Genomic DNA, 17,183 nt, shown 5'->3' on the forward strand with positions numbered 1-17,183 from the left:
CAGGACCATTCTCACGGTTTAAAAGGTGGTGTCCTACAATATTTCTGGTCAAATTTGCCTATCTTGGGATATTAAATTCACTAGTATAAGCATAGTCACTGAATAATCATTAACTGACCAAGACCTACTGACTGGTAGGTCCCAGAACAGCAGTGCTCCAGACACTTTCCAATAACAAAACAGACTTTAAGATGTTGCCATAAATGGCAATTCCTTTAGGACACTTTTTTTTTTCACAGTAAATTTATTTGTAGAAATTCAGATTAGTGAAGGCTTTGATCTTCAGTGGAAAGTGGTTGACCCTGAAAAATGGTTGGAATTACAATCCTGAGCAGTCAGTTTCCAGAGCTTATGTTCTGCAATATGCCCCACAGAAATGTCAGAATATGTACATAAAGTTGAATGGTCTCAAATATACAATGCAATTCCCATGTCTTTGAGCAAACACTAACCTTCTGTTCCATAAGTAATGTGTTTGTAGGGATTGCTGCAAATGCCTTGTAGCTTGTCTTGATCTTGTACTGCTAAAAGGGTAAACCAGAAAGCAGGAAGAGAAGTAAAACAGGGTAGAAGAGGGAGAGGGAGAGAGAGAGGGAAGAAAGAGGAAAGGTATGACAGAATGAAAGATGATTCCAATTGTCTTGCAGACACGTTGCAACAATACAATGCTTATGTATTACCTAGGAAAGCTATTTCTTAAAGAAAATCTAGTGTTTCTATTAGGATTTTAAAGGACTATAACGTACATCTTTTGGTTTTAGGAATGAAGTAGGACAAAGGGAATTCCCTGTATGAGCTTATAACTTCCAAAGTGATTTTTACCACTTTCTGCTGACTACTATCCTTAAATGAATATCAGGAGAGGCTGTGAGTTTTTCCAAGTTTGCGTGTGATTTGATATGATAATGCACCGCTGCTTCTGCCACTACATGCACCTCAACAGCTGCTGCTGTCTGGTGTGATCCTGGACCACTAAGTCTGAGGGATTTCTGTGATTGGCTTTAATGAAACTGATTAGGATCCTTAAATGCTGAATTACTTGCATGAGTGGATAGATCACTGAAGTCATGTCACAGCTTTTCATCTCATCATGAATAAGTAACTCTACCACCCAAACAAATATTTCAAAACAAGTATAGGAACTTTCACACTCTAACCAAGCATACAGAACTGACAAACTAAACCATACAAAATGCTTTTGGGTACAAAAATTCTAAGATCAACCTTAAAAATTATTATTTTTAAACAATTTATATTTTAGACTATATTAGCTTGCCCAGTTATCTTTAACTCTTTAGAAACCATACTTTCTACATGTTCTTTGCAATTATGGAGGTTGAATTCAGCAATTTTTAAATGGTTGATGAAATTCTTCTATACTTACATGAGTTCAAGAGCTAGGATTCTTAATCACATGACTGCTGGAATTTTTTTTTTTAAACAATTAAATAGGGATTCGCTACATAGTTCCCTTTTCAGCAACATGCTAATAAAAGATCATAAATTCACACAATAATAGAGGTTTAAGTTATTGATTAATTATTTCTGTAATACTCACCCAGAAATAAAGTTACTTGTTAATCAGTTCAGGTTTTTTAATGTACTGATGTCTGCAACAGTGAATACTGGTGATTATGAGACAAGATGCTGAGCAGCATGCTGTACTTTGGGTCATTCTTTTGTCACTTTTTTATTTTCTTTATATCTAATAAAAGTCTTGATGAAAGCAGAGGTGCCAAAATTTTAATTCAGATAAGAGAAACTTATATAATCCTTGCACGTCTCTTGAAATATTGTGGGACACCACCTTTTAATTTTTTCTACACATAATGTTATGTTTGCTTTTGAATTTACTCATACTTCTTAGTCATAAGTTGGAGACTGACAGACATTCAAGAAGTCAATAATCACAATAATGATATTGAATGAACAGTCTGACAAAGCAGATGAATGCAAATGCTGGAAATACACTTTTTTTTCTTTTTTGGGGGGGGAGGGGTAGTAATTTATGTGAGATTTAGTGATTCTAACTTGGATGTCTACCATTTAGGTGGTTCAGTCAAAACTAATGCCTTTTATACTCATAGACATTTCTACAGGGTAATTCATCTCATCACAAAATAGGCACCTGGAAAGGTAAAATAATATCATCCTGTAAATACACCATATTCTCTTCATTAGCTATAATAGAATTGCCCAAGTTGTGCTTGGATATCTAATTTTCAAATGTCAGAAGTCATGTGAGTTGAATCCTGCCCTGTGAACATTTAGACAGCAACACTCTGCTATACCTCTGTGTAGGTTCATGTATATATATATTTTTGTATATACAAAATCTATATGCAGATAAGACATAAAATACTGCACACTGAAGTAGGATGGAAGACCAAAATTCCAAATATTAAAATTGGCATATCCACAAAATGTATCCTTGTTTGCTTATAATTGATATTCAATCAAGAAAATTCTATAATTGAATATGTAAATGTCTTCACCAGCCCATGGGCTTTTACATATGATGAGATGGGCATCTATATGATGAGAATACTGTGACCACTTTGAAGTTAGTTGTAGTGTTATATGAACTAAACAAAGACATATCAGACTGTTCAAATGTAAAAGTTTCTATACTGCTTTAACGTGCTTTATCCCTTCCAGATACTGTAGAACCTGTGAGCAATGTGCTATTGTCACAGTGTCTGAGATGAGTGGAAAGTCTTTAATTCAGTTTCTCGTCTATATGAATATGTTTCCTGACACATTAGTTTGCATTACTTAAAATTATTCTTCAATGCCTAAATACAGAGAGTGTAGAGCTCCTCACGAGTGATCTTTCCTGCTTTGTGGTAGGTTTTGCAGCTGTGCTGAGCTCCGTGTTGCTACAGTTAGTTTGTTCCCCAGCTGTTTTGGGTAGATCTACATGCATTCCAGCACTTCATTCAAATAGGAAAAATCAAAGCATATGTAGGAATGATACCCCATGAAACCACTGCAAAGAGTTCTCAAACAACAGCCAGAAGTTTTTATTCTAATCTGTTCCTGCAGAATCAGCAATTTTATCTGTCTCCACTCCATCTTACTGTTCATTTTGCTATTTTAGGTCCACGAGGACACTATTACAGTGTCTGCAAAGTCCAGGGAGAGGGCTTTTATTTCCTGTGGTCACCCACAGTTCACGCTTCACACTGATCTGTGGATTTACGTTTATATTCGCTTTGCAAAACAGTCATATTTTTAAATCATTGGCGAACATAAAGATAAATATATAAAGCATGGGAAAGCACATGGGTTTATATATACAAATGCAATCAGTTAAATAAGTTCATAGGTTATTCTTTGATTTGCATGGATTGGTGCATGCATTGGCATAGACATATAAAAGCTCTCCATTAAAGAATCCTTTTTGCATAATTGTTTTGATATCATGCTAATGAAACAGTTTGATGTGAATACCAAAAGAGATATCTAATGTCAAAATTCTGGTTTGATAGGTGTTGGTTTAATACGTGTCTTAACATTGCTTCAACAGTGGTGGAACACTAAGGTTGCAAAATGACACATGCCAAAGTCAAGCACTTCTCGATGCTGTGCTTTTCCCTTGATATTCACTTAGCACATTCATATGTGCAAAAATTTTGTCATGCATCAACAGGCATCAGATGGAGCAACCTGCCTTTTGTCTAGTTCTAAAGTTGAGCTGATTGGTATACTAAAGAGCCCTAATTGCTGCTTAGGATGTTAATGTTGTCTCTCCTCAATCTTTTCCATTTTTCTCTGGAAATATACTGAGATTTGAGGCTAGAGTGTTATCAGAGAGCCTGGTACCATTAACACATCAGCAAAGTTCATTGAGCTATGCAGAAAACTAGGTACTAACTATTATTAAGTGAAAGCAGGAGGAAAGGGGGAAGTTGAATGCACACTATTATTAACCGTACATGAAGTCTCAGCCTGACATTTTAAAGCCACAAGAGACCTTTCCTGCTCTGAACACCCAGCTGCATGTGATTTAGAGATTTCAGATCTTCCACATCGCCAACGGAGCCAGCTTTGTCTGCATGATTAAAAATTGCACCAGACTAATGGTCCAAGTCTGTTAAACTGGTGCACACTCTCCCAGTCTCAATGGGGTGGTGGGGCAGTTTTAAAAGTGCCACTGTATCGCATGGTAAACCAGAATTATCAGGAAAAGGGACAGTAGGGAGGACAGAAAGGGTGTAATAACCTCTGCAAATATAAACCCAGGCAATAGGTCTGTGTCACACACAGAGAATTTCCTTACTGCCAGAGACTCTCACGGTGCTCATTGCACCAACTAGCAGAAACCCCAACTGCTTTGCAATTTGCAGGCTCAGCCATGCCTTCCAGTTCTGTCTCGGGGGCTTTTTTATTGGAATTTCTACAATTTCATTTCTCTTTTTGTTTCATTAAGTAAAACTGACAGGGTGTAGCGACACTATACAGCTATGCTTGGCACAATGGTTCCTTTCGGGTTGTTTGGTTTTTAAAAGAACCATTCATGACATGCTACTTTGTGCTGATTTAAACCTCTCATTTTCAATTAACATTTTCCAAGCAGTTCAAGTCACCCCTGCCATGGCCAAGCTGTTAGGAACACATCTGACACTACTTGATCTGGCAGACCAGGCTGTAATTTTGTGCTGTGAACAAATAAATCAATAAACTATGATAGCCTTTCTGTGATGGGCAGAGCTCAGATATCAGCAAAAGGAGCCACAAAGAAATCACGGAGTGCAAGGATAAGATAAAGAGGCTGAAAGCCTTCTGCAGCTCTGATGTCGTCTGCCACCAGCTCTTCCTTTTTACATAGCAGTTCCTTTTGTTTTCACCTACCTGCTGCATGTTTTTTGATCAGCTTTCCTTTCCTTCCCCTTCACATTCCTGAGATTTATCTTTAGGTTTAAAGTGTGACTGGTTCCCAAGCCCTCCTGCAGCAATCGCCATCATTGCTGATTCTCACTCTGCTGGGACTCTCCCGCCTTTGGGTGGATGACAAGCAGCAGGAGCGTGGCTGATCTGTCGAGTGTGAGACTTTCGTATTTGCAGTAGCCCATGCTGTAGGAAGCTTGGCTTTTTTTTTCCCCTCACCCTCTGTCTAGATGAGAGAAGTATCAAAGAAAGGGAAGAAGTGGGAGACTGTCCTTGTCTTCCCTTTCTGGCTCTTTGCCCCATAGTCCTTGCTCAGGCTGAGCTCAGCCGTGCCTCTGGGCTGGTCCCAGAGAGGCGCAGAATGGCTGGGGTGAGTACAGCCTCCTGGGGAGCAGGAGGGACAGGCGGGATGGGGTGCTTGGGAATCGGCTGTCACTGGAACAGCTAGTACACATCAATCAGATTAAGCTGCTCCTAGCTCAGCCCTGCACCAAAGGTCACCATACTTCTATTACTTTCAGTGGGAACACATGTGGATTTACGTTAGCATGGAGTGTATAGAACATGCTTTATGGTTTATTTTTGACACATCAGTGTTTTAAGTGAGCTTCAAAAATAAGTGCACCAAACGTATATCAGAGCCACTGAACACAAATCCATCTTCAGTAGTATCTCCTCCCGCTCATGAATAAAGTGTTTTATTTTTATGCTAAAGGATTCCTACAGCATCTTGCCCCATACTACAGAACACATTGCTAGCAATTTGATATGGTAAGATTTAGTCTTTGCTATCTTCACTATCAATACAAAAACAGTTCCTTTTAAAATTTTTTTTCCACAGCTCATTTCTTTTACTAGCATTGTGCAACACAGATGTGTTTTTTTTCTACAGGGACAAAGAACTATTAGAAAATAAGCATGCACCAAGAATACCTTGGGTTTGATGTTTTCATGGTCAGGAGGCAGGGAAAAAGATTGTGCTGAAGTCAGCTCTCTGGGTCTTGATGGCAGTGTGCCTGGTGACTTGTCTGAGACAGGAGATCTGCACTTTAACACTGGTGAGGTGGCAGATTGCTCAGGTCTTGGAGAGGAATTAGACCTGTAATTTGTGTGCACCACTGAAGAATTAAGCTGCAGTGGATGGGAATTAATATTACCAGTTTGTGGAACCAGTGGTGTAGAACGAGGCCGTGAGAGAGACCACTGCTTTGAGACACTTGAGGGGGTAGGAGAGGAGGCGCTCATCTCCTGAACAGACATTTGGGATGAATCTGATTTAGATCTAGAAGCTGAATGCAAAAGACTTGGGGAAGTAGATGAGTGTTTTTCTAGGGTGGGGGAGAATACGCCACTAAGACTGGTAGAAGAAAGCAAAGGATATGACCGGCAGGTAAAGATGGGTGAGTAAGTGTGTACTCTCTGAGACTTCTGAGGTGCCCGGGACCTGGAAGCAGCATACCGCAGACCTTCTGGAGAAGGAGAGGTAGGGTGTGCAAGGGAAGAGGGTGCTGGGGCATAAGGAGGAGGCAGCATAGACTGCAAACCTGGAGAGGCAACTGATTTTCTATGGGAGGAGAAAGGGGATGACAGAGGACTTCGGGAGTCTGGAGAAAGCATTCCAACTGGAAGGTGCTTTTTAGGAGAAAGGGACCTCGCCCTAGGAGTGGGATGAGGCTTGGAGGGTAAAGGCAGATGCCGAGCCCATCCTGAAAGCCAATATTCCTCTCTGCTGGGAGAATCTGGCCTTATAGGAGGGCTTGAAACAGATTTCTTGGGGGTTGGGGGAGTTGTTTTGGACTTCTGATCTATTGCAAGTGTTGAGGAACCAAGGGAGCTAGGAGAAAACGTGGGACAAGAAGCAGGGGAAAGTGGTCTCCTCTGAGAAGAGCCTGATCTCAAAATAGCAGTTAAGAGGGCCAGTCTGGTTGGCAGAGGGGATCTGACTCCTGACTTTGCTAAATTTCCTCTAGATGACATTTGTGTGCAAGGCTCATTTGTACTACATATGGTCGAAGAGGAGCCGGAAAGAGAGGGTGGAGACAAAGGTTTAGGGCTAGGAGATAACGAATGTGTTATTATATGTACAGGGACAGGAGACAAAGCATTCAATCTTTTAGAAGAAATGGGGGATAAAGGCTGAGCTGAAGATCCTTGAGTTTCAGCTGAACGTGGAGGATCGGGGGAAAGACTTGGGCTCTTTGCTGGAATGGAGGATGTGGTAAAGTCTCCCATTTTGCAAACACAGCCAGGGGTGTAGAGACTTGGTGTTTGTAGGTTATCATACAATCGAGGAGTGGAGTAACAACTATTTGACTCAGACGAGGATATTTTAGACATGGAGGGGGGTGAACTATGGGAAGCAGACTGAAAGTAGAGAGATGAATCTTGCTTAGAAAGCCCAGTTGCTGACTGCCAGTTGTTACGGGAGTCTTCCAGCGAAGAGGCTTGATTCAGATTAACCATGGCACCACACACTACTTTCTGATTAGTTGGAGAAATTAAGTGGACAGCAGGTGGTTTAGAGGAAAGATGATCAGAGGTGGAAAGAGTAGAAATTAACTGGAGAAAAAAGAAAAACAGAAATGTTAATATAGGTGGAACCTGTGGAACTGTTAAGCACCTCACATTTCAGTCCTGTGGCCATGCATACAGTGTTTCCATTAGTACTGCTCTGTGGGTTAAAAGCACTGGGCTGTCTTAAACTCAGGGATACAGCCTGATGGATACGGCTCTCAGGGGAGGTGACTGAGTGCAGACAAGTTATGTGTTACTTTATTTTTATGAGCCCTCAGTTTTGTTGACATAAACAAGGTTCAAGGCTACTGTATTTTTCATTTTAGCTAAAACCCAAGACAGTTGTGCCATCAGTGTCCAGAATCACGTGATGTCATTCGCATTGTGCAAACACAACGGAAAGTGAGAAAATTGCAATATTGTCCCATCTCACTTTACCAGTTCAGTGGAAAGTAGCCTTTCTGTAAATGAGATTCAAGTCAAGTACTCATTTTCACATTCAATAAACAACACCTTCTGCAGCACTGTGTTATCAGAACAAGAAATTTCCTCAGAACTACTTAAATCAGACATCCAGTTTGTTTTTCACTTCTCTTGTCATTCACAGAGCAGTGCGTTTGACAGTAAACAGGCATGTAAGAGTCCTTATCCCTTCTGCACAGTCTTACAATACACTAATAAAACAGTAATGAGCTCTTTCATGAGTGCCTTTTTTCTTAGGTCTATTCTAATTAGGATTTGTCTAAATTAATTAGAGCATACAAGTATATTATCAACATTTTATACAGTTTTATGCTTCTAAAGAAAGAAATCCTTTCAAAATCTTCCAAGTTACTATAATGCTGAAATTAAAAACTGAGGTATACACAATATGAATAAAACATATCAGTATGAAATAGTGAGCTAAGTCAACTGTAAAACCAAAAGGCTACAAATTATCACCTAACTTTTGACTGAGCAATTTGAAAGCAGGGAAATTGACTAATCCCTACAACTTCATATAAATATAAGAACACCTATTTATCTATTGTCTGATACCCTGAAAAGATTATGCAATTCTATGAAAGACAATTGTAACATCCAGTTTCTACATACACGACTTGCGCATGGCTTTGGCTCAGCTTATGAATTCTATATTTTAATACAAATATCTTCCCTATAAGAGAGAGGAGTTATTATTATTGTATCATATAATATTGATACATCACAAAATAAAATAAGTACAAAACATATAATTTTCAAGTGTGGTGGAAGAAGCTGTGACAGGAGAGTAAGACTAAAGGCTTAAAAAGGCTAAGTTAAAAGGCTAAACTATACCTAAAATGCTAAACATGGCTAAATATGCACAGCGGAACCCTATTAATATAGATGCCATGCAGAACAGCCCAGTTTCTCCCAACAAGGAAGGTGCATTCTTTCTGGCGATGGCAGGAGTTTGTAGGGACTCTTGACACATTTGTCTGGAAAAGCCAAACCAGATGAAATGCACTGGACAGAGGAATGCCAAGTGACTTTGACTTGTTAAAAAAGCCTTCTGGCTATTTATCTCCCACAGTAAGTCAAGAAGTTTCTCAAGCTGAGTTAATGTCCTGGCATTCAGGGGAGCAGACACATCTCCCCTCACCCCAAAGGGTGCACTCCCGAGGGCAGGACTCAGTCTGCCTCTCTTTCACATAACTAGACTCACTTTAACATTAAAAAAAAAAAAAAGGACAATATATAAACAGTAAACAATCACCAAAAATTTCCAAATATGACCAGAAGACCAGAATTTTTTAAAAAAAATTTTTTTAAACTGATTTTTTTTTCAGACTTTCAGTATGGCATAGCATTTTCCAACATCAGTCAGGACCTTTATGCCTCAAAGAACAATGGAAGCTTCCATTTTTTCAGTGCTTTTATTTTTTTTTCTTTCATTTAAACAGAGTCAGAAAGGAATGAAGCCATTATAATCCTCAACAAGGTAGCCCCTATATGGGATCCTTTGTACATAGGAAATCTACCAACAACTAAATAATGCATCTGTTTAATAATTTCGTAATTTTCCTTCATTTCTGAACTGATGATATTTCATTAGATAGTAAGCCAGAAAGAGTGATGCCCCAGGAAACACCAAAGAAGAATCAGAACATCAGTGAAAAACAACTTTGTAAAAAACATCTTCTTCTTATGAAGAGATAGAGACAGCTAAAGATATTTAGAAAATTAAGACTGAGGAAGTACTTACAGTCTTGAAAAACTGTGACTTAAGAATAATGATGAGATATGCATTACCCATACTACATACTATTTCTCTTCACATTCAGGTGAACAGTAAAGTTAGGCTTTAATTCCTTGTCCTGTACAATCTGTATTTTCTGTTACTTTACTAGGCAAATCTCTGTTTACTTGTCAAGTCATCAAAAGCTGAGGAAAGCTACAGCATATGAATTTTTCTGCATAGTCTTACAAAAAATCCACCCAGTTTTTGTAATAGCTTTTAAAGAAACCACCCAAGTAAGCCTGGCAGAATCTGCATACTGAACATTGCTGAAGTAAATTTGTATTTCCCTAAGACAATTATTCTTTTACAAGCTGCTTCCCCTACATAGGTTTATCTATGCCTTTACACCTTCCTCAGGTAAAATTCTCACTAACTTCACTGGGAGTTTCTCAGAAGAAATGAATATTTCAGAATGCTGTAAATCCCAAACCAGGCTGGATTTCTTATTCACAATTTCCTCAATCAAAAATTGACACTGAATTTGATGAAAAATTGAGTAGCACAAGTATTTCAACACAAGATAGGAAGCCCTATTCATTTTCAGAGACAAAGTAGCCACGCTCAACTGGTTTTTTTAATTATCGATGAAGAACGGTATTTTCAACTGATGGAAACCCCGTTGAGGTCAAAGGAAATGTCTGAATTTATTCCATGTGAGAAGCATGTTGCTAAAGGTAAAGTTTTCCACTACATACACATCCTTGAAAACTACCGGTGCTCTTTCCAAGATGAGAGATATTAACTTTTCCTGCAGTAAATTGGATTGACACATTTTGAAAATGAAACATTTCAAAGACCCTTTTTTCAATTCTCTCATTGACAATTTAAAATTTCAATAAATCAATAGATGTGCCCCATGAAGATCAAAATGGACATTTCAACTTCACTAGTTTGTTACACCTGTGCAAAGCCAGTGCTAACTAACAATCAGAATAACAGGATTTTTACAGCTTCTTTCTCTAGCATAAAGGGCTGCAGCAGGTGCTGAGAAAAAAATAGGCCTGGGAAGTCTGATGCTAATAATTCAAATGATCTACAGGCTCCACTGCTTTCAACGACCTTAGCCAATTTAGACTTGCTAGGAATCTAACACCTTCTGATTAACTTGCTGTCAGGATGACCGGCTCTCAAAGGAAAGAACAATAGATCTGCATTACCTGCTCCATTTATACACCAGAGCCATAGGGAGAGGCTGTAAGTCAGAAGGGTTGGGACAACTCCTTAGAGTCCAAACATTACAGGAATCACCAATAAAAATGCTGATTAAAGAACAAATTGGCCAAGCTGCTTTACAAACTGACTCAGCGTCCATGTCCTGAAAGCTCTAGAAAGCAAAGATTAGCTCTAGAGTTTAAAGAGCAGGTTACCTGATGTTTTTGCGGATCAGCAGCGCTGTGGGAAAGCGCAGCACCTGGAACGTGCCCATCGCCAGGAGGTTTCCCTGCCCCGGTGCCAGGGGAAATGTGGGAGGTGGCCAGCAGCTGAGCGCTGATGGGACCGTAGCCATTGGAAGGCCGATGAACGTTGTTCGAGGCAGCGGCTACTTCATCTTCATCACCGGAGTCCGTAATCAGGATAAACTCAGCCTTGAAAAGGTCATTCTCCTGCATTTCTCCTTTGCTCGAGTTACACTCGTGGGACTGGAAAGCTGTTCGGGTGCTGTCTGTACAGACGGCGGACACACAGTCTTGTCTGGCCCCGCTCTTTAAGGCCAGCTCATCAGAGACTGCGTTAGACTGCAAAAGATACAAGGAAAAAGACCCCAGTTAGCTGCATTTTATTGGTGTTTCCCAAAATGCAAAGTAATTTTGGCTTGCACTGTGCTACCAAAAGTGCAGAGGGCGACTTAAGAATTTGGGCATGAGCACCCAGCAGAAACCAGCTCCCCAGGGAGCCCCACTTCCAGCCCGCCAGCCAATGCTGCGGGGACTGCCTTCCCAGTGACTCGCAGAGCAGCAGGGGACTCTGAGCACAACGATGGCCCGAGCCCGGGGCTGGCGCGGGAACCGAAAAGGAGGGTGCAGTCAAGCCGAATGAGCTGTCAGACCAGACTACGCCAGACACGATGGGAAGGCATCCCGACCGCGGGATCCACGGGACCAGACAATGCTCCGCAGAGGAGTCTGACAGACAAATCTGGGACAAAACCTATACATATTAATGAAGAAACAAAGGCCTTTAAGCCAGGGCATTCTCTGAAGAGAGCAGACAAAGAATCTGAGGTCAGAGAGCTTTACTGTATGTTCAAGCTTCTCAGCACAGACCACAATTGTTCTTCGTATTTTCTGCTGTTTCCACTTCCAGTATGTAACTTCTCAAGACGCTTTGGATGAGAGCAGCAGTAGCGCAAGCTGGGCATAAGACACGCACAGTACCAAATCATTCAATACTGAAACTGCTATAGTAAATCATATTTCTCTTGAAGGAGGAATCAGGTAAAAGAATATAAATGTTGTGTACTGCAAGAGAAAGCCTGTAGATGGGGCTCATATTTGAATCTTGCCTGAGGAATACAGTAATGACAAATTTCCACTGGCAGCTCTGCAAGTGCCTGGCGCTCAGTTCTTTAAAAAAACATTGGACCATAGAGGGGGATACCACCAGTATGACTTTGGAGGTGTTATTTTCATTATCTGATGTTGGTTGGGTTTTTAAAATATTGTTCAGGTTCTAGACATTTTAGAAAAGGGAGTAATCAGTGCTATGAAGGCCTCAGTACTGCATCACCTGCCAGGAAAGTATCCTCTGCCTACCCAGAAACACAGGGAGGCAGAGGTCAAGAATACCTGATTCTGCCTTACCCAGGGCACTACTTACAGCAAAACCAATACTGAGCGGCTGGAAATGTAACTAACTCATGAGTTAAACATCCTGAGGATAATAGTCCAGTGCACGTCTCTTCAAACATGTCCATTCTCTGCCCAGACCAACCCCTTTTTAGGTCAGGTAGGCCACTGAAAATGCTGGAGCATGTTCAGGTCAGAGGACTGTGAACTCCTCTGAAAAGTTCGTTAGCACCAAGAACTGCAGCCCCAGCAATATTCCAGGGAAGGAGCTGTTATACAAGAGCAGAATCACCAAAAGCATTAATATTATTCTGAGGGTTCCAGTTTCTTCTCAAGCAGCATGGAGTAAGAGGCTGTTAAGCGTTGTGAGGCAGGAAAGGAATAACAAACACTATGGGCTGGCTAAAGGCAGGAGAACCAGGAATGTTGTGCTGCTGGCTTCACCGTCACAGGAAAACCTGAGGACAAGCTTTCAAAAACAAAAAGCAAGCTTTCACTTTGATGCATTACTACGCAACTATGGAAGGGATTGGCACCTTTGCTGGAAGCCACAGCATTGGCATTTGCTGAAACCAGGATCCAATGACCAACCCTTGGTCAATTCCCATGTGATAACACTCCTCACACACCACCCTTGTTTCCATGAAGATGAGGAAGGAATCCCCCCTCGTCTGCCGAGAATATAGCCCTTGCATGACTGACAGAGGACAGTATTGAGAAGGGCAGGAGTTTCCTTCCAATAGAAACTCTGCCAAAGGCAAAACAAAAAGGCAGATATTCTCTTGCACAACGATTCTGCGTCTCTGGTAGGCTTGGTAATTAAAACGAAGCACAAGCCAAGAAACAGTTCAAGGAAAAGAGCTTCGGTTCAGTGATGCTCAGGAGAAATGTTCTGTATCATTAAAGAGTGAAAAAATTAGCACAGACAAAAGTCTACCTTATTTGTAATTTCTTGATTGCTCAGATCCTTTGGCTCATCTGGAATGGTCACAAGGAACTTAGAGACATCTACAACCTCAAAATGGGTTGGAAGTCTTCCAATGGATGGTATGAATGTGAATGTCAATGGTTTGGTTCCAGATTCTTGAGACGTGACCTACAAAACACACAATTAGTTCAAATTTTTTGTCCAAATAAAAATTATTTTTGTCAGAGTTGAAATAACATTAATTACTTCATCTACATAACTTACAAGTCTATTATTAACTATACTGGTCATTGTTTTTTTTAACAGGTCATTGTATATTAAGGTCTTCTTTAACAGACAGAATACTGCCTTGATTATACCCATCATCATTCTATATATTCTAATGGTGTACCACAGCAGATAGGAGAAAATTTGTTCAATAATTTGTTATTCTTTCCATTTTCCATACCAGAAACAGAAAACCATATTCAATTCATTTCAAGGCTGCTTTTGTCTTTGTTTAAATCCACTTTAGTAGAACAACAATGTAATTATACCACTGTATCTGGATATAATATAGCCCCTAGAGTATTTGCTTAACAACTTATAACGAATTGGAAGAACCTTTGCTCGGCAAAAAGAAAGCAAAACATGTTTACATTTTCTAATGCAAATGCAGCTGATTCTGAACAACATCTGGAATGAATTCTGATTCAAGGAGAGGATTTTCTCCCATTTTCTTTGGACCATTCAGCCACATACACCAACTAATTCTGTGTCTGTCTTCTCATTTCTCCCTCCCCAACTTGCATTCTCGCTAGAACCATGTACGTAGGGCCTGAATGCACTGAAGAGAAGAGAGACTAAGAGAAGGCAATTTCACCTGAACGTTCAATTTTATGACAGTGCTTTCCCATCATTTCCATCTCCTTCACAGGAGATACTGGACAGGAAAAAGAAGTCCACACCATGGTAAAAGTTGCTTTCTAGATATCAGGGAGAGGAACTCCAAAGGCCTTGGCAAGGTAAGTGGGGGGAACCACATGCCAAACCACTGAGCCTGATATTCTGACTTTCCCACTACTTGTTGGTGTAGAAAATCCTTCTTTCTGATTCAAAACTATGGAATGTATAGATTTTCCCTTGTTTTATAATGTGATTTAAAGCTTATGGCAGTTAATTGTGTTTTCAATGAACTCTAATATGCAGAACCTTGAACTGTATTGAATCATGTAGAAAAACAGGACCATTGCTTTGACTCTTTTTTTGTCTGACTTGTTTAAAGTGAAACAAATTGGAGAGCTATGGCTCTCATTATGCTTCTTTGTAATTTGCATCCGTAAGTAAATAGCAATTATGGCACAGAGAGGGATTATGGAATACATTCACATGACTCGGTCTTCTCGTGGCTGGAACATTAAAAATGATAGACACAGATTTCCAGTTTTTAAAAAATCTGAGCAAATATTACTTGCTTCCACTGGCAGCTGTCTCCTGGAGGACTTGAGCAAAACCAAGGCAGGTTATTTATACAAACACTGCCAGCTGCTGTTTTCTCTACAATTTAGGAGAACTCTGCTCTCTCAGTCACACCCAGAATAAATTTCCATGTGTCCACCTCTAATTCTGAAAGAATAAGGTGTTTTGATATTTGAAAGTGCAAAATCTGAATAAATGGCAGACATCTTGGTTCTGAAATTGGGCCTTTATATTCACAAACTCACACGAGCAGGTTATGTTACACTGCAGGCTTGCTACCCAGTTAGAGGTGTGCACTGCAAGGGTGCAGGGACAAGGTGGTCTCCTACTTTCCCCCCCTCCACTTCACACAAGTGGCCAAGCGCCGGGGCACACCGTGCATGGCCTGAATCAGTACCAAAAGGGTGGCTGCTAACGGCTCCACCACGCCAGGAGCTCTGGATGTTATTTTGTGTGAGGGAGAAACAACATAGCTCTGTCCTTCTTTCAGCAGTCAAGGTACCCAAGTCTGATCATTGCTCTTCATAAAGCAGCAACAGAATTTTAAAATATTAATAGCTGGCACCTTAAACACTTAGTCTTTGCTCCTGATACAAGTCAACATCAGTACTCAAGGACGTACTCATTAGCGAGCAGCCGCCAGTCCCTACAATGCAGCCAGGGATGCAGCCTCCACCCAAGCAATGCTGTACCCAAAGGTGCTCTTCAAGAATCAGGATTACCTGCACACAGGCAGGAGCACCCATCACATTGGCATTAGTGATTTCTGTACAGCTGACACTGTCCACTACAGTCTTACACAGCACCTGGGTCTCCACTGAAATCAGCTAGAGATGGCCTTTGCTTTCCTGCAGGTCTGCGGCTCTGCTTTCACCTTCTCTCTCTAACTTGGAAATGCAGTTAGTGACTCTGGCTACCTCGGTCCTCTTTACTAACATTTTCCCCTCTACCTCACCCTCTTGCCATGCTCTTGTTTGACACTTGACATCAGTTGTTTTTCATCAGTGAGTATTCTTGTGTCAGAGCACAAAATATTCCTTACAAAAGAAAAAGGAAGAGAGAAAGAAAAAGTGTGCAAACAGCAAGCCCCCACACAAATAGATTAATAGAAAATTCCAATCAAATGTGCTAGCATTGCTAAACTCCCAGTACTTTATCTGCATATTCGTAACAAGGAAATACAAACAAAAAGCCAAGCTATGAGGCTCCAGACCATTGCACAGTAATGGGGAGATCTTGCCAGCACCTACTTCTGTACTGTGTCTTACCCTGCATTTCCAATTTTATTGCTTTAGTGGAAAAATTAAAGAATACGTGAAGAAAACTGTGTTGTATTTGGCCTAAACAGATTGTGGAAATAACCATCAAAATTGCTTGCAAGCTAAACCTAAGATTGGAAAACACATACAAAGATGTGCAAGCTAGAATATTTTTTCAGGTGGAAGATGCCATTAAAGCATGGTATTATTTACATTCCCCTAGTATTTTATTTTTCTTGGAGTTTAGAAAAGATAAACCAGCAAATAGAATTACTGCATTTCAGAAAGTTTTAAGTTGTCAGATACTGTGTGAGGCAGTAAGGAGGAATGTGCTCCACTTAGGTTCACTCATAGGGAGTGGGAAACAGGAACTTCTAGCAGGTCAAACTGGTCATGCAATCTAGGCTGCATCACAGAAACTGAGACAATGAACAAATATCACAAGAGTTGTCAGAAACCCCAAATGCTTCCACTGGGGAAAACAAAAGAGAAAAAACTCATTTAAAAATATCTTTTAAGTGGTTGTTTTCATTTCAAAAAATAAGTAAAAATACTTTGAAATTTTAAAGTTTGAATTTTAATTGGAGAATGTGAAGCAGAAGGAACCATTACATACTTTTCTTTTTTTTTTTAAAGGTAGAGAAAGGATTTTTGCACCTTTTTTCATATACTTATCTCATTTATTATGTCTCTCTGGCTGATGTTTCTGTCCTTGAAGAACTGAAAGAAACGAACTTTCAGCATTTAATTACATCTATTAAAAGCCACTCTGACATGTAGACGTAAAGAATAGTGAAATAACCTTAAAATTCAAATATATATAAATATATATGTGAAACTTTCTTGCAGATTATCATCTTTTTTCTAGACCCAATAATAACAGCAGAAGGAATTCAATGCCACACATTCCCTGTTGCTGTAATTCATTTGAATTAATAGAGTTACGGTGGCAGAAAAATACCATATGCGACATCTATTCAAGTTAATACTAATGAATTCTGGTTTATATTATATAATCAACTTTATGCACAATGAAATAATTGATTGTTTTTAATTGCATCCTTTCATGTTACTTAGTTCTTTGA

The 17,183-nt window shown here is 40.0% G+C and overlaps 1 protein-coding gene across 1 annotated transcript in view; it reads right to left on the reverse strand.

Annotated features, from left to right (window-relative positions):
* Window positions 1–335: 335 nt before the first annotated feature.
* MLIP (muscular LMNA-interacting protein) overlaps window positions 336–17,183 on the reverse strand; it is an 81,195-nt gene continuing 64,347 nt past the window's right edge. The window contains exons 5-8 of the mRNA XM_009577331.1: window positions 13,391–13,549; window positions 11,035–11,403; window positions 453–524; window positions 336–356 (exon numbers count right to left, since the gene is read on the reverse strand). Of these exons, the coding sequence (XP_009575626.1) occupies window positions 336–356; window positions 453–524; window positions 11,035–11,403; window positions 13,391–13,549 (621 nt within the window). The remainder of the gene's footprint in view (window positions 357–452; window positions 525–11,034; window positions 11,404–13,390; window positions 13,550–17,183) is intronic.

The sequence above is a fragment of the Fulmarus glacialis genome, unplaced genomic scaffold (assembly GCF_000690835.1).
Source record: "Fulmarus glacialis isolate BGI_N327 unplaced genomic scaffold, ASM69083v1 scaffold3435, whole genome shotgun sequence".
In the NCBI taxonomy this organism is placed as follows: domain Eukaryota; kingdom Metazoa; phylum Chordata; class Aves; order Procellariiformes; family Procellariidae; genus Fulmarus; species Fulmarus glacialis.